Genomic DNA, 22,311 nt, shown 5'->3' with positions numbered 1-22,311 from the left:
GTGTGTGGGCTTTTGATCACTATGGCATTGGGTACTCAAACCTCTTTTAGGTCAGGGATGATCGCTCAGAATTGTTTTGTTTGCATATCAGCTCGGTGCGGTGCTCTGCACGCAGTGCCCCTTAATCAAAGTTGACTTTGCCAAATGAACTTCTTGCCGGTCACTCTGTGAGCTGGAACTATGATATGTTTTTCTGAGTGATAATGTCCAATTAGGTCTACCCTTTCAGGCAGAAGGGTAAGAACGATTTGTATACAGAAGGCACTCAATAAACTTGTCGAATGAAGAGAAGCCTCTCTTTGATTCATTCAAACACTGGAGTCTTGTGACCCACTGAGCATTAGCTGTATGCAGAACATTGTTGAAGATGCTGAGAGTAAAGCTTGTGAAAAAGTGAAAAGCTGTGGTCCCCGCCTGCTTCTTGAAACGCTTCCGTGTTAGCAGGGGGCACTGAAAGCAGGTGCATGAAAAGTGATTCTGAACGTATGCAGCAAGGAAGAGGTGGTTGAACCTCTTCGTGGTGATTGAAAGAGGGGAGAATGACCGTGCATGGCAGAAGAATGTGCGATTGTCGGGAGGCGGGAAAGAAGGGAACTATGGCCAGTCCTGACTGCCTTCTGTATCCAGTCCGCTTCTGGTGTAAACTTAGAGCCCTGAGACCAGTCTCAGTGTTTCTTCCCACAGAATGGTTAAGAGGGCCGGCTCTGCACTCAGTAGTGAGATACAGGCCCCGCTGGACTGAACAGCTCTGTGTGATCTTAGACCTCTCTGAGCTTCAGTTTCTTCGCCTCTAAAATGGGGATAGTACAGTAACTGTGTTATAACATTAGGATAAGGATTAAGTGAGCTTAGGTTAATGGGCATCAGGGTGGAAAGTACTTGATCGGTGCCAGTTTTTTTCTTCCTTCATTTCTTTACAGCCCTTTCTGGACTGCTGAGGAGAATTGTCCCATCCCGACTACCCATTAGGCCTTCGTCTCCTTTGTCCTTAGTCAGACTCCGTCTAAGTGCAGCGACAACTGTAGATAAAACAGCTGCAGAACAAAAGCAAACCTGTGTTAAGGGAAAGCCAAGGAAAGGAACATTTGGAACAAGCTAAGTTAATAGGGGAGTAGTCAGAGAAAGCCTTCAGGAGAAGCCCAGCAAGACCTTGCAGGACTGATGTTCCTTCTTAAGTGGTGGTCATGGTGGAGAGGCAGGAATTCACAGGCCGTGTGTATCTGGCTGTCTCTCTGGCTTGGCCTTGGCCGACAGGCGGAGCAGTCAGACCCGCTGGGACCCCAGGAGCTGACCAGGCGGCAGAGCTAATCCTGTGCCTGCGTCTCTTTCACAGGACTCTGACACGACCATCCCGATGGATAGCTCGCTGCATTTCAACTCCTCCCTCCAGAAAATTCACCATGGCATGGACGACCTCATCGGAGGCGGGCACAGTATTCTGGACGGACTGAGGGCCCAGAGACTGACCTTGAAGGTGGGGGCTTTTCTGGGGGACAGGGAGGAGGCCCTTCGTTCTGGCCTCATTCACCAGTTGGGTACCCGCGTTGACGTCTTGGTTACGTATCCTCGCGTTTTGTTATTTTGGTGGTGAGAAAGAGCCCTGAGTCTGGGGTCCTTTCTTTTGGAGCTGAAGTATGAGTCGTCCACAAGTGACCACCTTCCCTTCGCCCGCAGCTGCTACTTGTGCTTGCAACGAACCATAATTTGGCATCACTTGGTATCTGGGTCTTTGTCCGTTTACTGAACTTACCATGAAAGTGGCTGCTACGATAGGCACCACTAAGACCAAGAAATCCCGCAACTGCCGAAATTACAGAATGCACGATTCTGAGAAGGCACACGTGGCCACACGTGGCCCCTCGCCCTCACGTGGTTTCCCGGAGAGCCCCTCCTGCCGACCACCTGATAGCCGAGACCTTTTGTGCTCTTGTAACTGAGCCCCTGTGGGCGGGGCCGGAGGGCTGCCTGGGTTGACTAGCCGCAGGCACAGAAGGGCTTCTAGAGCATCTGGGCTGGCCCGTAGCAGCTGCCCTCTCCCTCTCCGTAGTCCCAGGTATTCCTAGAAGCCCCGCCCCACTGGCCGAGGCTCAAACCCCCTAGGAGTGGTTTACAGAAACATTACACAGATTCTGATGTCAGTCATGATGTTTCAGCCTCAGCCCTTTTCCTGTATCAGCTCTAATGGATAATGGGGTGTGGGCTGTGCCTATTATCAGGGTGTGGTCCCCTGTGAACGCAGCACTCCCAGCCACTGAGCTGTGAGAAACAGTCACTCGGAAGTGTGAGATTTATCTTAGTTTTTGTTGGACTGCGTTGAGCCCGTCAGCCCCGCGGGACTTCAGTACATTGCCGCACAGCCCCTGCCGTCGTCACCAGGGAGAAGGTCAGGCAGCCCGCAAGTGACCCTCACGCCCTGCTGCCGGCCGTGGTGCTTCTGGTGGTCTGGAAGCGTGTCTCCAACAGCTTCGCGGGTGCCCCTCTTTCTGAACGGCCACCTGCTGTAATCTGAACTGATACGTGATGATTAATCTGCCCTTTCTTTAGAAAATTGCCCATATCTCGGGAAAACAGTAAAACCCTTTTAGGACAAGCCTCCCCGTGTCGCACTGACGTCGACCCGGTGGGGGGTTAGAGCTTATTGCGAAAGCAAATGTTCGCTTCCTATCAAAGTCTGATATCACTGCGGAGTCTCAGCGGCATCTGCCCCTGTGCTGTCCCCAGAAGGATGCGCAGGGCAGCCCAGTGAGGCGGTTGGGGTCGGAACGTGAGGTTTCTAATTCAGTTTCCTCTGTACACCCGCTGCTACCTACCCGCCTTTTGGTCTTGATTCTCTCCATCCTCCTCCCACCCCACTCCTGCCTAAACCGTTAAAAGGAGTGAAGTTGCTGGGCCGTGGCTGGGGGAAATTTGTGGCTGGAAAGGAATACATTTTTTGAAATTTATGTTAATTTTCAGGTGATTTTAGAAGCTGGGTACTTGTATTACATGCAGGGATGAAATAATCTGCCTTCAGAGCTAAGCAGAATCTTTTTTTTTTTTTTTTAGAGTTTACTTATAATTTACTTAGGGTGTGCGTGCAAGTAGGGGAGGAGCAGAGAGAGACAGACTCCCAAGCAGGCCCCGAGGTGTCAGCGCAGAGCCCGGTGTGGGGCTCGATCTCACAAACCGTGAGATCGTGACCTGAGCCGAGATCACGAGGCGGACGCTTAACTGATTGAGCCACCCAGGCACCCCAGAGCTAACCAGAATCTTTAGCAAGAGCCTAAATTTCACCATCACTGTCGTTGCAAAAACATGTCTCTGGCCTCCGCTGGCAACGGTAAAGTTTGACCTGAAAGATCTCTTCCGGGGAGGCTTGTTCGTCACTGGGCTGAACCCAGGGTTCGAGTGCCTGTCCGTGATGCCTCATGCTGTTTTCACTTCTGCCTCTTCTGTCTTGCTCGTTAATGTGTTGTTCATTTAAAAACTGAATGTGGGGCATTAGGTTAGATGCCGTCCATCCTGATGGGCCACGTGTGTGGAAGCGAGTTGGGGTCTGCCCAGCATCTGTTTATACTTGCCGCTTCGTGAGCAGTCAAGTGTTCTTAAGAACAAAAATTGGAAAGCAGAGAGGAAGGGCAGGCTGAGTGCTGTGGGCTGTTGATTTAGGAGTAAAATACTCTTTTGGTCTTGATGGCACGTATACAAGGGGTCATTGCGTTGGTGACGGTCGTTCCACGTTACCCGCTTCAGACCCTCTCGCGAACATGGACATTGACCCACACGTTAGACGCAGCAGAATCCCATTGTGTTCCACACAGTCAACGGGCCGATAGCCAGGATTTTGGGGTCAGGGAGCAGAGGAAAAGTTTTCTGAGGTTTCCTTTTTTAAAAATATGTAAAACATTCTCATTTTAAAATTTTCTCTTGAGGTGTAACGTACATACGGTAGGCGTATGGATCTAATTCGTGCGGGTCCTTGAATTTCGACAGATGCATATACCTTTGTGACTCACACTGCTGTCAAGACGTAGACCATCCTCATTGCCCCCGGACAATCCCTCATGCTCTCTCCCAGCCAGCCTGCCTGCCTTCCTTCCAGGCAACCACCGTTCTGATTTATCTCACTGTAGAGTAGCTTTGCCTGTTAGTGGACTTCATATAAATGTATTACCAAGAGCGGCTTCTTCCTCTCAGGAGTGTTTTCCAGGCTCATTCATACTGTTCCAAGTTGGTAATTAGGTCCTTTTTATTGCCAAGTAGTATATCCCATTGTACAGATACACTATAAGTGGTCTATCCATTCTCTGGTGGATGTACACCTGGGTTGTTTCATTCTGTGTTTTCCTTTGGAAGCTTTATGTTTAATTCTGTGATCCATCTCAAATTAATTTTTGTGTATGATAGGAACTGAGGATCTTCTTACAGACATGTGTATGGTACATATGAGACATGTATGTATATATGTCCACGATATATATATGTACTAGGGTCCATCATTCCTGCACATTTGTGGAAAAGGCTTTTCTTTCCTCCTTGCTTTGCTCCGGTACCTTGATCAAAAGTCATTTGACCACAGAGTGGATTGATGCTGCTTATGCTTTTAGGTATGACCAAGAGACTGTCTCTAGGAGAAGTCCCATTCCTTGGCAAAAGGAGCTGACCTTTGTGTTTCCTTCTTTTCTCGTCCGCTCCAGGGGACTCAGAAGAAGATCCTTGACATTGCCAACATGCTGGGCTTGTCCAACACCGTGATGCGGCTCACTGAGAAGCGGGCTTTCCAGGACAAGTACTTCATGATCGGTGGCATGCTTCTCACCTGTGTGGTCATGTTCCTCGTGGTGCAGTACCTGACATGAGCCAGCCCCGCCCCGCGGCTGAGCGTCGTTCCCACCGTGCGAGAGTCTGTGTGAGTGTGTGTGCGTGAAAGAGAGAGGGGGGCCCAGAGGCTGCCTTCTTAAATGTATGCCCTTCTTAACTGTGAAGACCACTGGGAGTCATCGTGATCTGTAAGGTAGCGGGCGTTTCAGACCTGCTCTGTTTCCTGTAACACCTTGGAGGGGAAGCGAATGCTACCAAGATGCATGGTCCTAAGGAAATGAGAGTATCTTCTCTCTCTCTCACTCTCGCTCTCGCTCTCTCTCGCCCTCTCTCGCCCTCACTAGGGGTGGAAGTGATGTAAGGGTAAGGGGTGAAGAAAGAAGAGGGAGGGAAAGAATGGTTTTGCTGTTCTTGTCCACGTAGCTGATGCTCGCCCAGGGAAGGCTTTCAATAGCAAGCCTTGCACATAGGACCATTCACTTTGGCATCATTTGGCCTCTCTGGCTCCTCGCGGATAACCCAGCGCAGAAGCCAAAAGGAGGGGAAAGAGGCCTGTTTTCCTGCGTCATTATAACAGATGGATTTCCATGGTCTTGTGCCCCCTCCCCCTAGTGACATGCAGATGACTAATTGCTGGTACTTGTCACCCTTCCCTGGAAGCCACTACCTAGAGGAAGCAGAGGCACCGATGCCACTGCAGACAGCGAGTAAGATTTTCCACATTAGGGCCGTTGGGTGTTTCTCCTTCTAAAGCGAGGCCAGTGTTATTCCCTGAGAGTGTTCAGTCTTGAGGCTGAAGACCCCCATCACTGATTTTTTTCCCAGTGGTGAACAGAATGATTGGCTTCTGTGGTTCTAGGACTGGCCTGGCATCCTGCCTGGGCTCTGGTGGGCCTTTGGCCCGGAGAACATTGCCGTGATGTGTCCATTACAGAATCTCCTCTAGTTTTGGTGTCTGATTCTTTGCTCTCTTTCCTCCCCTGAAATCCATTAGCAGCTGCCAGCCAAGCCCCCATTCCACCCAGCCAGTGTGGGCTGACACCACCCTGGAGACGTCCCGGGTGTCCTGAGAGTCTCTGATCTCAGGGACCAGGCACTTTTCCCTTCTCTGACCAACCCCAGATTAAGGCTGTACCAGTACCTGGTGCGTTGTGGAATTTATCGTAAAGCCAGCCTCTCTGTTGCGATCGAGCGCTGCGAATCCTAGAAAGACTTGGTTAGCATGTGTTTTCATCTGTCACAGGCCCTACAGCCGTAGGCTCAGTGGCCTTATGGCAAGACAAAACAATCTCAGAATTTCCCAGAAGAACTGGAAACCTGGTCAGTATTAACTCCACCTGTGATCGTCGTGCTCCGCCTACTTCGTGTGTTTATTTTTTGTCACTTGGACTGTCTTCGGTCTTCTTTCCCTTTTCTGTGTGTCCCATCCCACCTCCCTTAGTTACTTCCCACCTGTTGCTGGAGCAATATTGGTCTTTTCTGGCATACCTTCTGGTGAACGTTTCTTAATGGTCGCAGATCTTTTAACGGGAGTTTCCTGGGTGCCGATTTCACACTTGGTGGGCTTTCCGTCGCTGCTTCCCCTCTGGGCTGAACAGGGGCCGTGGCTTTCCAAGGAAGGGGGAATCTATGACTCCATCATGAAAGGATTGAGGGCCTTGCCAGAGTGAGAACGGTGGACTGAAGGGTATACGGAGGGATCAAGGTGTCTTCCGACCTAGGTCTGACTTTGGGGAGGTGAAATTTCCATCACCCCCAGCACCCCTGTCAGCGCAGGGATCTCTGCAGTCCATAAAAAGGGTTCCAAAACATGGATTTTTAAATTGCGCAGACCTGTTGTCCTATCCCCTGGGCATCTGAGGATCCTGCCAGAGATCGTATTTCAGAGGAAGGTATATATATATATATATATATATACACACACACACACACATACACATACATATTTCTGTATATATACACATATATACGTATATATATTTATATACGTATATATATATAAATATAACGTGTATATATATAAATATATATACGTATATGTGTGTGTGTGTATATATGTGTGTGTGTGTGTGTGTGTGTGTGTATATATATATATAATATACCTTCCTCTGAAGGTATATTATATACATATATATGGAGCAACTAAGCCATGTGGACCTGAACTCTAGGGGGCAGAAACTAGCACCCCGCCCTCCATTGGCTAATGTGATCTATTTGTAGCATATACCAGTGTATTTCCACACTTGTCTTTATAGCGATTGCTGGTCTTGATGAACCAGGAGAAGGCTTTCTATCCTGCTGTACCTTCAGAGCCATTCTCCCTGCTTTGTAATGAAAGTTATGCAGGCAGTTCGTGGGTCTTTACCACTTGGGGCTAGGGAACAGCAGCCAGTGTGTCTGGAGATGGCCTGAGCTGGCTTTCAGTGTCCTGTGAGAAACATACCTCGGCCTAATGGGGGTTCTACTGTTTCTACAGCACCAACGCCCTCCCTCCCCCCTCCCCCCCAGAGTGTAGGGAAGGGTTCCAGGCCAAGGAAAGAGCACCATCTAGTGGACCTGGGGTGAAGTCTTAGGTCATGCTGGTGCAAGAATCTCCGGTGCACAGCATCTGTGACCTTGTGCAGGATTTGGGTGCACCTGTTGCAGATGAAGACAGGTGGGTTGTCAAGGAACTTGGGAATATCTTCATTCCATGGAAGTTTCCTCCAGGTATGACCACCTTAAGAAAGACCAAACTCAAAAGACCCCCAGTAAGTTGGGGAGTCTTGATTTTATAGGAAGCTTCACTGCTGGGTTTTTACCAGTCTTTTGCCCTAATGAATTTAAGTGGGTGTGAATTGCAGATTTGGAGTTACACCCATTGTTTTGGAAACACATCAGTTAAATAAAGTTGAGAGTTATTTTATTTAGGAAATTCTATTTTGTAACTAAAACAAATGTTTTTTTGTGTCCAGGCCAGAGATTCTCAAACACTGCTCCGTGGCCAGGGGCTAGGCTGGCTGCCTTAGAAGCAGCTGGGAAACTTTTTTAAAATTAGATTCATGGGCTTATCCCAAACCTAATTTTTTATTTTTTATTTTTTTTTAACGTTTATTCATTTTTGAGAGCATGAGTGCAGGGGGCAGGGGGCAGAGAGAGAGGGGAGACCCAGAATCTAAAGCAGGCTCCGAGCTGTCAACCCAGAGCCCGACACGGGGCTCGAACTCACAAACGGTGAGATCATGACCTGAGCCAAAGTCAGGCGCTTAACTGACTGAGCCACCCAGGTGTCCCCAAACCTTTTAAATTAGTGTTTTTTTGAGTCTCGAAGGTAATTCTGATGTGTGTATTTTCTTGTCTTTTAGACAGAAGGCTTTTGTCTTAAAGATGATATCATTTGAAAATCTACGCTTAACTAGCTGGGCATATATATGTAAGAGCAAAACTTATCAAGTCCAAAATAAAGTCTTACTTGTTTACATCCTATCTGATTCCAGAAAAGATTTGAAGAGGCTTATAGGAAGTAACTAAAACAGTGAAACAGGAAGAAATAAGGACCAAGAACAAATCAGAGCAGAATGTCATTACCAAGAAAAAGTAACCCAAATGCAAGTCATGAAACCCTTTCAAAACTGTTCTGGGCTTAGTTTTGAGCCCCAGCAGCTGAAGCAAAGAGAAACATGGTCTGTTACTGTCTAACTGGGGGATTGGGGGTGTCCTTTCCTCAGAGGAAAACCCTTAATACCTCTTGCTTGTCTGTGGCCGTTCATGGAAGTCAGGTATGATTAGTCTCCTGGGCCGTCCCTCTGCCCTTCACAAACCCTCTGAATCAGGTTCTGTGTTATCCCCATGGTACAAGTGGCCGAGTTGTAGTGACTTTCTCTAGGCCCCATTGGGAGTCCTGGAGGAGCCTGCTGTCTAGCTTCATAGCCCAAGCTCATAACCATAGCACTGAGGTGCCTCCCGTGCCCAGGATGAGGGGCAGGAGATGGAGGGCGGTATGCCTGGATTGAGGAGTATAGGCTGTAGGGCAGTTGTGCCTCACCCAGCAGGTTCTCTGTCCTCAACTATTTTCCTAATTGAAAGACAGATTTGTGGGGGAAGCTTCTGGAGGTGGAGGATGGGAGCTGGACTCAAGCATTGCCACTAGGGGGCGACATAACCCCATCTGTGGCTGGTCGGCAGGAAAACCGCTCGGTGCCTGAGGCCTGGCGGATTTGGAAGTGGAGGAATCCACTGCAGGCTTGGGTTGGTTCCTTTTAGATGCAGAATTGCCTGTGAATCAGGCTCTGGGCTGTTCGTTGAGGCTCTCAGGAAAAGACTGAACCTGACCTGAAACCTGTTAGTTCTGATTTTCAGACTCCCCTTCTGCCTCGTCTTTCCTTCTGCATGTGGGCATATCGCACACAAGCATGGAAAACATTTCTCAAAGTGTGTGTTCATTCCTACTCCCCTTTTTGTGTCCTTTCATTTCACATGGCACAGTGGGGAGGAAGAGGGAGGTGGACAGGGCGGGGGGGGGCTCTAGTGCAATTGGTAAGTTTCCTGCTGGAGGACCCCTCTGAACAGGTCCTCCAACCTTGGCTTTACATTGGAACTCCTTCCGGAGCTTTTAGAAATACCCATGTGTGGGTTTTACCCTGATCTATTCTGATTTCATTGGCCTGGGGCGCACCCTGAGCATGAGGAGTTTTAAGGGTTGTCCCAGCGATTGTCATGTGTAGACAAGGGTGAGAAAGACTGTTCTAGCACTCGAACTTTCTACACAAGGTGAGGCTGTTCCCCCACGAACTTCCCTGAAGTCCCCTGCCACACCAGGGGAACCACTGCCCTGACCAGCTGGGATGGGCTTGGGGAGGGTGGAAGCTTAATTCTCCCGTGTGGGTGGGGGAGGGGCCACATCCTTCCTGGCCAGTCTACACGCGCAGACACCCCCCCCCCGACTGATGCCTCTGTGTCTGCTGAGTAAAGCACTGTAGTGTGACAGGCCAGCCTCATCGCCACCTCTGGTGCACCGCTCAGCCCTCCCCCCGCCCCCCTCCCCACTTCATCCTCCTTGGACTGCTGGGCCTGAGAACATCCCATACTCTTGCACACATCTGCACCTGTGCACAAGATGTTTCCTCCGGGGTGTGCCACAGACACCCCCATAACCCAAGTCACCTCCAGGAAGCCTGCCCCCCCCCATACCTCTGGCGTTGCGTTCCCTGGGGAACAATGGTTGCTTACGTGTGTCTCCGCTACACAGGGACTTCGTGCATCCTGTGCACGTAACAGGCGTTCGGTAGCTATTGGGGTCGATGGCCTGCAGGAGGGCACTTGATGAGCCCAGCCCGTGCAGGTAACAGACTTCTGAGAAATGGGTACAATTGTTCAGCAAAGCTTTTGTCGCCAGGCTAGGAGGAAGCCAGAAGGTTCAAGGCCACTGATGCCACTAGCCGTGTGCTATGGCCGAAGTAACAGGAGAAGAGACATGGGACTTGGTGAGGAGAAATGCACCAACGAGGACCGTTTGGGGAGAGATTAGTAGGGTGACTAGTTCATCCTGGCCTTAAAACTGGAAGTCCTGGGGCCCCTGGGTGGCTCAGTCGGTAGAGCTTCCAACTCTTGATTTCGGCTCAGGTCATGATCTCACAGTTCGTGGGATCAAACCCTTGTGTTGGGCTTCGCGCTGGCAGTGCGAGACTGCTTGGGATTCTCTCTCTCCCTCTCTCTCTGCCCCTCCGCTGCTGGCACAGTCGTGCTCTGTCTCGCGCGAGCACGTGCAATTAAAACAAGCTGGAAGTTCTGACTCCTCTTCAGGCTGGAGTCAATGAGGATGGTTGGCCATCCTAGCGAAGGGTGCCCTCAGCGGCTAAGACAGTCCTGACAAATGCAGACAGAGTACCCAGGAATAGGGCACTGGGACCTTGGAGGCTGGCCTCTGACCTAGCGACTCCACAAGTGGGGGCTCCTCGGCCCCCCTCCCCGTCTCCTGGGATGCCTCCTGGAGAGCTGACCTGGCCCTCCCAGCTCCTCAGTCTGGGGGATCTTGCCCCCAGAGCTTCTGAGCTGCTTGATCTGGGGCGTGGCCTGGGTCTCAGTGTCTGTGTGAAGTTTCCATGCGAGTCTCCTGTGCTGCCAGGGTTGAGACCACTGCCCCAGTGCCTCCTAGGTGTGGTTGGTTGCTGTTCCCATCTAACCGGAAAGACGGGAACTCACAGGAAGCAACCAGAGGACAAAGTGACCTGCAGAATCCAGGTTAAGGGACAAGAGTCTAGAGAGCCTGTCACAGTGGGCTAACTAGGAGCTGCTTTCGGGGAGAGTGAGGTGGGGGCCTCAGGAGCTGGAGAGGCCACGCAGGGCACTGGTAATGAACTCTGACCAGCATTCAGGTGCCGAGAGGGCTGACGGGGCTGATGTGCCTTTGTGTGCTTGACTCACAGCTCCCAGCAAAAGTGCTGCTCACAGACCCAGGAAGCCTGAGGTGGGGCTGAATGGCTGGTGGGTAGTAAGTCATCAGAGACGAACGGTGTGCACTGTGCAGACGGGAGGCCACCCGCTCCCTCCCTTCCCTGTCCAGCCAGGACTGTGGATTCCTCGTTCTTTGCCCCCAGGACCGCGGGGGCAGGGCCCACCCACCCTCTGGCCCTGTTCTTGGCATGCATGCCCCACTAAGAGTGTCTCATGCCCAGGGTGTGGTGCGGGGACGGAGAAGGGGTATCCGGGGGCTGGGCCTCTGTAGGAGGGAAGAAGAATCACCGCCGCCCCTCAGACCTCTCCATATCCGTGTGAATACCAAAAGGCAAAACCCTGAACCCACCCGAGGGTTGTCCAAGTTCTTGTTGCTGTATGCAAAGGGTGGGTGTAAAGTCAGTGTCCATGAGGATTCTTCCAGGAAACCATTTCTTCCTTCCCCCACTACTCCTTTGGCAGAGGGCAGCCTCTCTCACCGCAGCCCAGGGGCTCTGGGGGACTCTTGGAAAGCAGCCTCCAGAGCTGAATTCCAGAACAGAAGTCACGGCCGCCTCCTTGGATGCAAAAACACCTTGGAATAAATGTTCTGAGGTCACCCTCAGAACATTGGAGGGAACAGCACTTAATTAAAGATGTAGAAGGCCTAAGCCATTCACTTAAGGGAAAAAAAGAAAGAGCTCAATCCTAGTATTATACCCTCTTAATGTGAGAAGTCAATTTAATAATGACAAGAGATGTCATGGGGCAGTGATAGGTGCCAAGCAAGTGGGGTAGACACCAGAGACCGAGTTCAGAGGACTGAGTTCATCCAGATGGGGAGTTAGGGGCGTGTGCACTTTCTGGGGCTGTGGTACTGACTGGCCTTCCTGGGGGAAATCAGGGAGGGGAGCGCCCTTTTCAGCTGGCTGGGTTTGGGTGTCCTGTGGAAAGAGTGGGGAGGTACTGGGGGGAAGCAGGAAAGGGGATGATGGAGGAAGGCCAGGAGGCGCTGGCATGAGCACCATGTAGGGACCCCTAGCTGTCGTCCTGCGACCAGAAATGTCAGAAGGAGCCCTGCTCGTGCCCTGGACTCTGGACCCAGGAGCCCCTGCCCAGTGAAGAGGGGTGTGTGTTCCTAAGACAGCCTCACCATGAGGGGCTGGTGTAAGTCTGCTGGGGACTCTGGGTGGCCAGTCTCAGGAGCCCCCAGCCACCTGGGCTCCACCTTGACCTGGCGAAACCACCGGATGGACTTGGGTAAGGGGGGCTGGCACTGCTGCGTTCCCTAAGAACCGCCCCCCCACCCAGCTCATTGCTTGGTGCTGACCTGCAGAGGAGGCCCAGGGGAGAAGCTGTCAGTCTGGGGCAAGGTACGGACAAGCTCATCTCTGCTGAGAGGGCAGGGACCCCAGATGCGATCTTCTGAGAGGCAACGTGGTGTGGTGGGAAGGGTGGGCTGCAGATGGCAGGCGTGGCTGACAATCTTGGCTTTTCCACTCTTAGCAAGGGTAACCTAGGGCCTAGTCGTGCTCACCCATCTCTGGGTGTGTATGATGGGAGTAATGATAATACCTAATGGTGGTTCATATACCCACACTTGGAACCTTGCCGGCCAGTGGAAGTGATTTGTAAGGAGGCAGAAGAGCTTAAGTGATGAAATCAAACGGTCCTGGGTATGCAGCTGGGCCCCATCCCTTACTAATGGTGGGACCCTGCACAAGTCACGTGAACCAAAGCTTCTGTTCTCTTACCTTCCAGGGGTAAATGGTGCCCATCTCACAGGCCGGCTGGGAGCCCGTGAACACTGCAATGTATATAAAGTGCCCGCAGCACAGGCTGGGACATAGAAAGACAGTGGCTGTCTTTGGTGCCATTAATCAGCCTTGCTGAGTCTGGGCCCTCCTTCGACGTGATGTGGTGGTGAGGCAGGGATCTGACACCTCTGAAGAAAGTACCTCCAGTTGCCCTGGTTTTGTGAATAGGTATAACATTGTGGACATGATATTGAGTTTGGTATCAGAAGACCTGAATTCAAATCCCCACTTTATTACTTACTAGTGCTCCCCCCCTCCCCCCACCCCCGTCTCTTTCTCCACCTCAGTATCCTCACGTGTGAAGTGGGGATGGTAATAATGACCTTCCTCAGAATCGCAGCGAGGACAAAACGACCAGGCACATGCACCAGCGAGGATGCTCCGGATCGCGGGAACCGGCAGCCCCAATTCCAACCAGCCAAGCAGTAAGAACTTGCAGAGCTGGGACAGGCTGCGAGGTTGATTGATTCAGGGCTCCGTGCCCTCGGCATCTAGGGCAGGCTTGGGACTGTCTCGGTTCCCTGAGGACAGTGGGACTCTGGGGAAGGGATGTAAGAGAGGGGAGAGGGATGGTTGAGAGGTCAGACTGGGATTGCTGCCTGCTACAGTTCATTCATTTATTTGCTCAATAAACGCTCCTTGAGCCCCCACTGTGTACCCATCATGGGCTGGGCCCTGGAGTGCAACACGAGTTAAGGAGGCCCCACCTGCATTAGTGACCTGTTGTCGTGTAACCAGTCATCAGGACACAGGGGCTTAAAACGACAATACTCTGTTGTTACACCTCCTGGTTTCTAACGGTCTGGACTTAGGACAGGGCATGGCTGGGATGGGTCACCTCTGCTCCATGATGCTAGAGCCTCAGCCGGAAGATTCCACGGCCGGGGAGGAGAATCATCTGGAGATTCACTCCCATGTCTGGTGCTTGATGTCCGCTGCGCTCCTTAGCTGGGGCTGTCCACTGGAACGTCTACACAAGGCTTCCTCGCAGCCTCATGTTCCAAGAGTGAGTGGCCCAAGAGAGAGAGAGAGAGCCAGGTGGGAGCTGCATCCTTTCTGTGGCCAAGCCTTGGAAGTCACAGGACATCTTTCTGCAGTCTCAAGCCTCCCCCCCACTCCCCCACAGTGTGTCATCCATCGGCCACAGTGTGACGAAAGAGCAGGTGGGGTGGGATAAACCCATGGGTGTGGCCATCTCAGGGAAGCACAGTCGGCCACACTCCCCTTGAACAACGCGCCCATCTAGCTCACAACAGTAAAATACTCAAACTCTTGTCACCATAGGTACCAGGTAGCATCTACTCGCTGGGGGAAGCAATGGCACCGAATCCCTGGATGAGTCAGATTTGACCAGGTGCAGCTTGGGAGGAAGGTCTCCGAGGGAACAGTGTGAGCAAAGGGGTGTGCCCTAGTGGGGGCAGGGCTCGGGCTTGGGCTTGAAGGCCAGGTACGGGGTATCTGAAAGCAGGTTCATTACTCTCTGCCCTGCTCCGTCCCCCACCCCTCTGCACAGGAGAACGTCCCTCTGTGTGCTCAGACGCCCCTGAGCTCGGGGGCAGGATGGCCCTGAGCAGCAGAGGCTGGCAGCATGGGGGCCGCCCCAGCATCTTGCCTGTCTCAGACCCTGTGCAGCAGCCTGGGAAAGTCCTGGGCTTGTCTCTGGGTGCGGGGGTGGGGACGGGGGACGGGTACCCTGTGCCACGGCAGGTCAGTTCAGTGGGCTGACACTTGGGGCTGAGATGAAAACGTCGGGTTCCAAAGCCCAAAACAGAGGCAAAGTGGGGCTGGAAGGGGTCCCTAGGGACCACCACGGCTGACCTCAGGGAAAGTGACTTGCCAAGGATCATTCAGCCAGTTGGTAATGGTCGGTCTGGAATCAGAGTGGAGGTCACCTACTCCCGGGCTAGTGTCCCGCCATTCCTGCTGCCTGTGGGCCACCTCCCCGGGCCATCTTGGCCTGGTGCTAGTTTGTGGCCCTCAGCCCAACTACAATCCCCTGGCCTGGCACTGTCCCATATTCTCGCCAGGCACAGCTAACTGGGGTGGCAGGAGCCATACCAAAGGCTGTTCGGATTTGAGGGCGTCTCCCGAGCCCCTCAGATACTGACGTGAACTGGCACACACATTGCCAGCTTGTGATGTCCCTTAGGGGACGCAGACGGCGGTGGACAGAGCCCATGACCACGGCTGGAATGGTGGGTTCCAGAGCGAAGCCTGGCGGTAGGTGTCATTCTCCCCGTTACCCACTGAACTATATCTCATCCATCCAGAGTCAGTTTCTATGGCAACAGCAGAGTCCTTACCCATCATTTTCATCTGTAAAGATCCACCCCAGCTGCCTGAGGCCGGACTCCTTGCCCAGCTGCACACCGGGCCCAGCTCCGCATCCCAGGTGTAATGGTGAATCGGCAGCCTGCCAGCCGGGACCTCCTGGGAGGTGCCTGGTAACCGGCATAGCCCTTGAAAATGACCGCATAATCACTTCTTAACCGGGTTAGGAACTTGCTCCCAGTGGCCCCCTCTTGCTTCTGCGTCAGTCGCCTCCCTCTTCTCCTCTGGAGCTTAGCATCGAAGACCTTCTCCATTCCCTTCTGCCCAGCCTCCAGAGCAAGATAATGCTAATCGAGGCTGCTCCGAAGCCAGCCGCTAACCTGCTAACCCCGGGGAGAGGGGAGCCTCCAGTCTGTGCCACCCGGGTACACTCAGGGAGGAAACCCCGCCTCCGTGGCCCCAGGGCCAGAGAGCACTCTGTGTGTGGTCTGCGCACCCCACCCGCCAGCCCTGTTCTCGGCCTTGGCCGGGTGCTTCCCCCTCTAACCACCACCACCTTGACAACCCAGTTTCCAAGCCCACGCCTGCCAGGAAGTCTTCCTTTCTACACCGTTTTCCTCTGCATCCTCTCTGCATGCCTGTATTTGGTTTCTGCAACATAACTTTGAATATATTGTTTCAGGGACAGGGGGAGATTCCTGAACCTTCCCCCCCCACCCCTTTATGAAGCTATTTTTTGGTATATTTTCTGTACTGGAAAATTCTCGTAGTGGGTGGACCATGTTTATCTGCTCAGCATCCCACCTTTGGACTACAAGCCCTTAGCCCCTTTGCTGGTAACATAATCTCTTTCCTGTGTGACACCTGTTCCGCGGCCTTCAGCCAGAGCTGCCTCCTCCAACAGGGGACGCACCTGAAACAGGCCTGGTCAATCCGAGGACTCTGTCCTTGTGCTTGGTTCGGGGATGACCACATGACCATGCAGAGCCAGTCAGAATCTTCCATGGTATTCTCATAGATGCTGCTGGTCCCCTGACCACTGTCCATTCTCCCTTTCTTTCTCACTAACAGAAGCATAATTTTGTTAATCTAGCAGGAAGCCCAATTAAAAATACTTGACCTCTCTCAGGGCGCCCGAGTGACTCGGTTGGTTAAGCATCCGACTTTGGCTCAGGTCATGATCTCACAGTTTGTGAGTTCAAGCCCCGAGTCAGGCCCTGGGCTAACAGCTCAGAGCCTGGGGATTCTGGGTCTACCTCTCTCTCTGCCCCTCCCCCACTTGCACACACACGCTCGCTCGCTCTCGCAAAAATAACCATTAAAAAATTTTTTTAAATATCTCTCCAGACTTTCTTTCTGCTAGAAGTGGTCATATCACCCAGTTCTCATCCATAAGATATGGGGAGAAGTTGCTAGGTGGATCTCCTGGAAAAGGATTTCAAAAGGAACCGACCCAGCTTGGTATGGCCCCCTTTAGCAGAAATCCTAAGGGATCAGTGTCTCTGAGATGAAGACGTCTTCTGCTGGAGGCCTTTCTTCCTGCTGTGTGGAGAGGCTGCCTGAGAATGAAACCCTCTAAGAGATGGGGGCTGGAGGGCGGACAGAGAAGAAGACAGTATCAGCTAGGGCCCCGGATTGAGCCACGCCTGAAGCCTCAGAATTTCCTAATTTGGGGAGCCAATAATCCCATTTCTACGTAAGCAGATTCACATCGAATTTCTGTCTGTGTCGGTGAAGGAGCCCCAAAGGAAAATCTGCATAAGACCCACACCACGTCTGTGTCTCTGCTCTCCCCTCCCCAGCTACCCACAGTATGAGATGTTAGGTGCAGAGCTGGCCCACCGCGAATAGACTTTGAGCCCCTCAAATCCTTTTCTCAACCAGAGTCAAATAAGAGCTTGAAAGCACTTAATATCTGAACTAGATGATATCAGGAACAGACTCTCCAGTTTTTATGGCCGGCTCCGCCCAAGCTCACCTTGGAGGCACTGCATGGTGTGGCGTCCCTTCAAGCACTCACCTCCTCCAGGAAGCCTTCCAAACCAGCCCTTGACTCCATCATCCTTCCTACCTTTCTGATTACTTCCTTTCATTAGCCCTTGGGTCCAGCTGTGCTCGGTCAGATGTATCATTTGAGCAGAGCTCAGACAAGAAAAGAGGGTCTGGACCGCAACCCTGCAGAGATGGAGAGTGGAGGGAAGAGGGGGAACTGCAGTTAGCAGGAGGGTGCGTCTCCGCCTCCAGGGAAAATCTGAAGAACAGCCCCTAAGATTAGTCCCAGATCAGCAGCCCTTACAGTATTCTAATTCAGATCCTGTCTCCTCCTGCGCAGCAATAGAAACAGAAATCTCCTCCCCACATAAGGCCAGAATTCCGCCTTACCAGCTTTCTTATTTCCCCTGTTTCTTAACTGTTGTGTAATGATGGATCCTTTATTGGGAAGCTGGTCAAATCCGAGTAGGGGCTGAGGGGGTGGCCATGTGTGGACTGTCTCATGGGCCCCCGTGGGTGGCAGTCAGCTATATAGCCGATAGTATCTCGGGAACAGGATGGCACCGTCCTGCTCTCTTCCAACGTGCTGCAGTGTCCTTGTACTGTCTCGCCCCCATCCCTGCGCTGAAGCCTTTTAAACAAGCCAGCTCAGTAAGGAGCAGATGTACATGAAGGAGTCAGGGAGCCATTCATTGTGGAAGGACAGATAACCTGGGGAAAGGCAGTGGGAGTGAGGTGGGTGAGGCTCCCCTCGGCGAGCTTACTTGCAAGGAACCACTGAGAGCTGACGGCGTAGGTGGGGAGGGGGAGGGCAGAGAGGACGTTAAGGGTCGGTTGGTTTGGTGGGAGAGGAGGGATTTGGCGGGAGCCCCTGAATGCGAATTGAGTCTGTATTTGGTAGAAGAGGCAATGGGGAGACGAGGGCAGATCTTGGCTAGGAAAGAGACATGATAAAAATAGTGCTAATAATCCCATCATCTGCATGTGGGAGGATGAGCGCTCAGGGGAAACGGAGGCGAGGTGCGAGGCCAGGGTTCCACACCGGGGATCAGTGTGCATGGTGACATTTACGGAAGCTGGATTGAGTTGAGGTCTGCGTGAGCGACCCCTCAACTTGTAGACGGGCTTTGTCTCCTGGAGGAAGGTGCTGGGAGCTGTGGCTCTGTTCCCCGTGCAGGGACTGGTGGCTTTGGAGATCAGCTGCCACCAAATGTCGCTGGATCTGGGCCCACCCCGTGCAGCCCACAGAGTGCAGGTCTCCTTGTCCTCAGGTGTCCAGGACTTTCCATTGGCAGGGACTGCCCAGGGGGCCTCAGGGAGGACGGAAATGGGAAGCAGGCTGCGAAGAAGCTTTGGCCCAGGCAAACCAAACCCCTCCTTCGCAGGGCAAAGCAGAGAGGTGAAGAGCCTTTAACCTCACCATTTTGCAAGCATCCGTATCACACACCAAATGAGGGAGACGGGACACATTTGCGCAATAACTCAAGGCAGAGTCTCCATGGCAACAATTACCCAAAAATCCACCGCTGACAGTTGCAACAGCGGGAGCTAGCCAAGAAGACTCTGGGGGTGGGAGGCATGTGTGGGGCTCAGAAGACGGCTTCCTTTTATTCTTAAACTGAAGGAAGTGCTGAGGGCAGGCACCGAGGCATCTCAGAGCCTGACTAAGCCAAGAACAATTGGAAAACTGAAGCTGGAAGGAGCCTTCAAGATGAGCCACTCTGAGGCCTGGCTGTGAACCACTCCAGGAGGATGTGCTGGCTCCGGACTGGCGACTGGGCCACCAGGGCATTGCCCTTCCCCCACCCACTCCTGGGGGACAGGAGTTCTTCCCGCCTCCAGCGGTCTTGGGATGGGGACACGGGAGGGACCCAACTTTCTGGGAAGCCAAAGGCTCTGGGGAGTTTGAGTTTGCCTCCAGACTGAGTCCAGTCCTTAAAAGCCTCACGCTTGATACGGGTTGGGAGAACCCAGCTCTAGCCACTCAGCCAGACCCCCACCCCGACTTGCGGTATGGCCCTTCAGCTCCCCCGACAGTGAAATGTGCCGCCGACTTTGAAGAGCTGTTCCGAGGCTGTGCAGGTAGCGTGACACGGGAACTGCTTTACCGAAGTAAAGCCCAACGCAAAGATAAGACAGGTCTGTAGGGCCGTGCAGGGCAGCCTGGCACAATTAGCTGTGGCACTCAAGGCTCTCCTCCTCAGGCAGAGACGGGTCCCAGGACAAGTGAGTCAGTGTCAAGAATGCAAGGAGGGACCTAGAGTGTGGCCGGAGAGGGATACGAGGAGGATGGTGGGAAGGTGGGGGAGTGACTTAGCAGAAGCATCGTCTGCTTCCTACCAGTAGACAGATGCACAGACTGAATGACAGAGGAAACTCAGAAGAAGACAGCAGAGCATACAACCTCCAATGTTTAAATTTTTCAATTTTTAATCAATTAAAAAAAATTTTTTTAAAGAAGGTTGGCTCAAAGGGAAAAGTATTCTGCTCTCTTTTTAGAAAAAGCCGAATCCACCCCCCCCCACCCCCACCTCTTTTCTACATTTCTTTCCCCGTGCTCCAGAGTCCTTGACTGTTTTTCAGCCTCTCTAGCTCAGGCTGCATGAAAAACTCTAGAGAAAGGAGAGGTTTTTCATCATCTCCTTTAGAAAAGAGGCAATTTGTCTATCTTTAGAACAAATGGAAAGACTCTGCTGGGTCTCACCGCATTTGGAAGTGAAACTTTGTGACCAACTCCTGGGCGTGGCAAACCCCTTCCGGTGAGTTTGGTGAGAAGAGATTAAGCTAGAGCATCTCTTGAGCACTTTTCCTGTTCCAGCCTCCCCCCTGTGCCATCCCACCCTCCGCCCCAAACCTTTTCCCTTCCCTTTTTCTCCCCGTAACCATGGAAAGTCCTCCCAGCCCTGGATGTCCTCAGAAGCCATTCTTTTCCACTCTCCCTTCTGGACTGAGCAGGGAAGAGAGAGATACAGGAGTGAGGCCACATAAAGAAGATTGGCTGCGTCCTCAGGCAGGAGCCCCCAGGGCAGAATGCAGAGGGATCGCCATGGTCCAGGCTTTGGAAGAGTCCAGAAGCTCAGCTGGGTCAGGACACTCGAAAGAGGCCAGCCTCTTAGGACTGACCAAACTCAGTGATGAACCACCAGAAAGCCACTTCCTAAATTCGGAACGGAAGGAATGAAGGATGTCTGTTCAGTCACTTAGGCTACACATGCTCACTGTTCTGGGGACACATGGCCGGGTGTCAGGAGACCGACGAAGCCAACACGGAGATGGGAAGGTCACTTGAAGGACAGAAACCAGAGCAAGGAGGCCGCAGTCCTGAGGGGTGCAGTATGCAGTCACCTCTTCAGTGGCCCAGAAAGCTCGGCTCTCCCTTTCATTCATTCTTTCACTCATTCAGCAGACATTTGTGGCATATCTACTATGCAGGTCCTACCTAGGCACGGCGGACACAGTAGCGGGAGGGAAAAAGGCAGGTGTGGAACTCTGCGAGGGACACTGTTAAGAGAATGCAGAGACAAGCCACAGATTGGGAGGAAATATTTGCAAATCACGTATCTGCCAAAGGACTATAACTATCATATGTAATGGATTCTCAAAACTCAGCAATGAGAAAACAACCCCACTTAAAAAATGAGCAGGGGCATTTGGACGGCTCAATTGAGTGTCCCACTCCAGCTCAGGTCACGATCTCACGGTTCATGAGTTCGAGCCCCACATCGGGCTCGCCGCTGCCAGTGCAGAGTCTGCTTCAAATCCTCTGTCCTTCTCTCTCTCTCTCTGACCCTCCCCTACTCATGCTCAGTCTCTCAAATAGGAATAAACATTTATTTTTTAAAAATGAGCAAAAGACACTTCACCAGGGAAGAGATACAGATGGTAAAGAAACTCCTGAAAAGCTGTTCAACATCATCATTCACTAGGAAATACAAATTTAACCCACAATGAGATACCATTACCCACGTGGAAAGGCACACATACAAACAACACACACACACACACACACACACACACACACACAACTGACAATACCAACTACTAGTGAGGGTGTGGAGTCACTAGAACACCCATACATTGCTGATGGGAATGCAAAACGTAATCGCTGCCATGGAAAACAGTTTGGCAGTATTTTTATAGAGCTAATCATACACTTTCCGTGTGACTCAACAAAGCTCCTCCAAGGTATTTTCCAAAGAGAAATTAAGACTCTTGTTTGCACGTACACACAAAAACCGTGTGTGAATATTCATGTTGGCTTTATTCGTAGTCACCAAAAACTGATTCAGCCCATATGTCCTTCAACCGAAGACAGATGGAAATAAAAATTAAATGAAAAAAAAAGAATGGTGATACATCCATATGACGGAATGCCGCTCAGCAACAAAAAGGAATGAACGGTCGACACTTGCAGCAACCTGGATGTATTAGGTTAAGTGCAAGGAGCCAGACTGAAAAGGCTACATGTTGTATGATCCCACTTATCTGATATTCTGGAAAAGAAAAACCACAGGGACGAAGAACAAATCAGTACTTGTCACAGGCTAAGGGAAGGAAGGGGGTTTGACTACAGAGTGGGAGCACGAAGAAGCTTGTTTGGTAGAACTGTATCTTGATTATGTTGCTGATTACACAACCCTGAACGTTTGTTCAAGACTCATACTACTGTCCATATCCCCCCCCCCAAAAAAAAGTGAATTGTACTGAATGTAAATTTAAAAATAAACATACTGGGGCACCTGGGTGGCTCAGTTGGGTTGAGCCTCGGATTCTTGATCTCAGCTCAGGTCTTGATCTCAGGGTCGTGAGTTCAAGCCCTGCACTGGGCTCCATGCTGGGCATGAAGTCTACCTAAAAATAAATTACTTAAAATAAATTTAAAAACTAAATAAAAATTTAAATAATAATAATAAATAAGTAAACATATTTATAGGGGCTCCTGGGTGGCTCAGTCAGTTAAGCTTCTGACTCTTGACTTTGGCTCAGGTCATGATCTCATGGTTCGTGAGTTCAAGCCCCA

General features: G+C 51.7%; 1 protein-coding gene across 7 annotated transcripts in view; it reads left to right on the top strand.

The window, feature by feature from the left end:
• Window positions 1–22,311, top strand: part of GOSR2 (golgi SNAP receptor complex member 2) — a 65,846-nt gene that overhangs the window by 10,853 nt on the left and 32,682 nt on the right. For 2 of the 7 annotated variants that reach the window (XM_036064350.1, XM_030295357.2), the window contains exons 5-6: window positions 1,334–1,474; window positions 4,677–5,745. In XM_036064350.1, coding sequence (XP_035920243.1) covers window positions 1,334–1,474; window positions 4,677–4,838 — 303 coding nt within the window. In that variant the 3' untranslated portion in view covers window positions 4,839–5,745. The other 5 variants (XR_004908375.1, XR_004908374.1, XR_004908373.1 and 2 more) reach the window with 5 other exon arrangements.

This window comes from Lynx canadensis, chromosome E1, assembly GCF_007474595.2.
Source record: "Lynx canadensis isolate LIC74 chromosome E1, mLynCan4.pri.v2, whole genome shotgun sequence".
Lineage (NCBI taxonomy): Eukaryota > Metazoa > Chordata > Mammalia > Carnivora > Felidae > Lynx > Lynx canadensis.
This window is presented reverse-complemented; position numbering and strand designations above follow the sequence as displayed.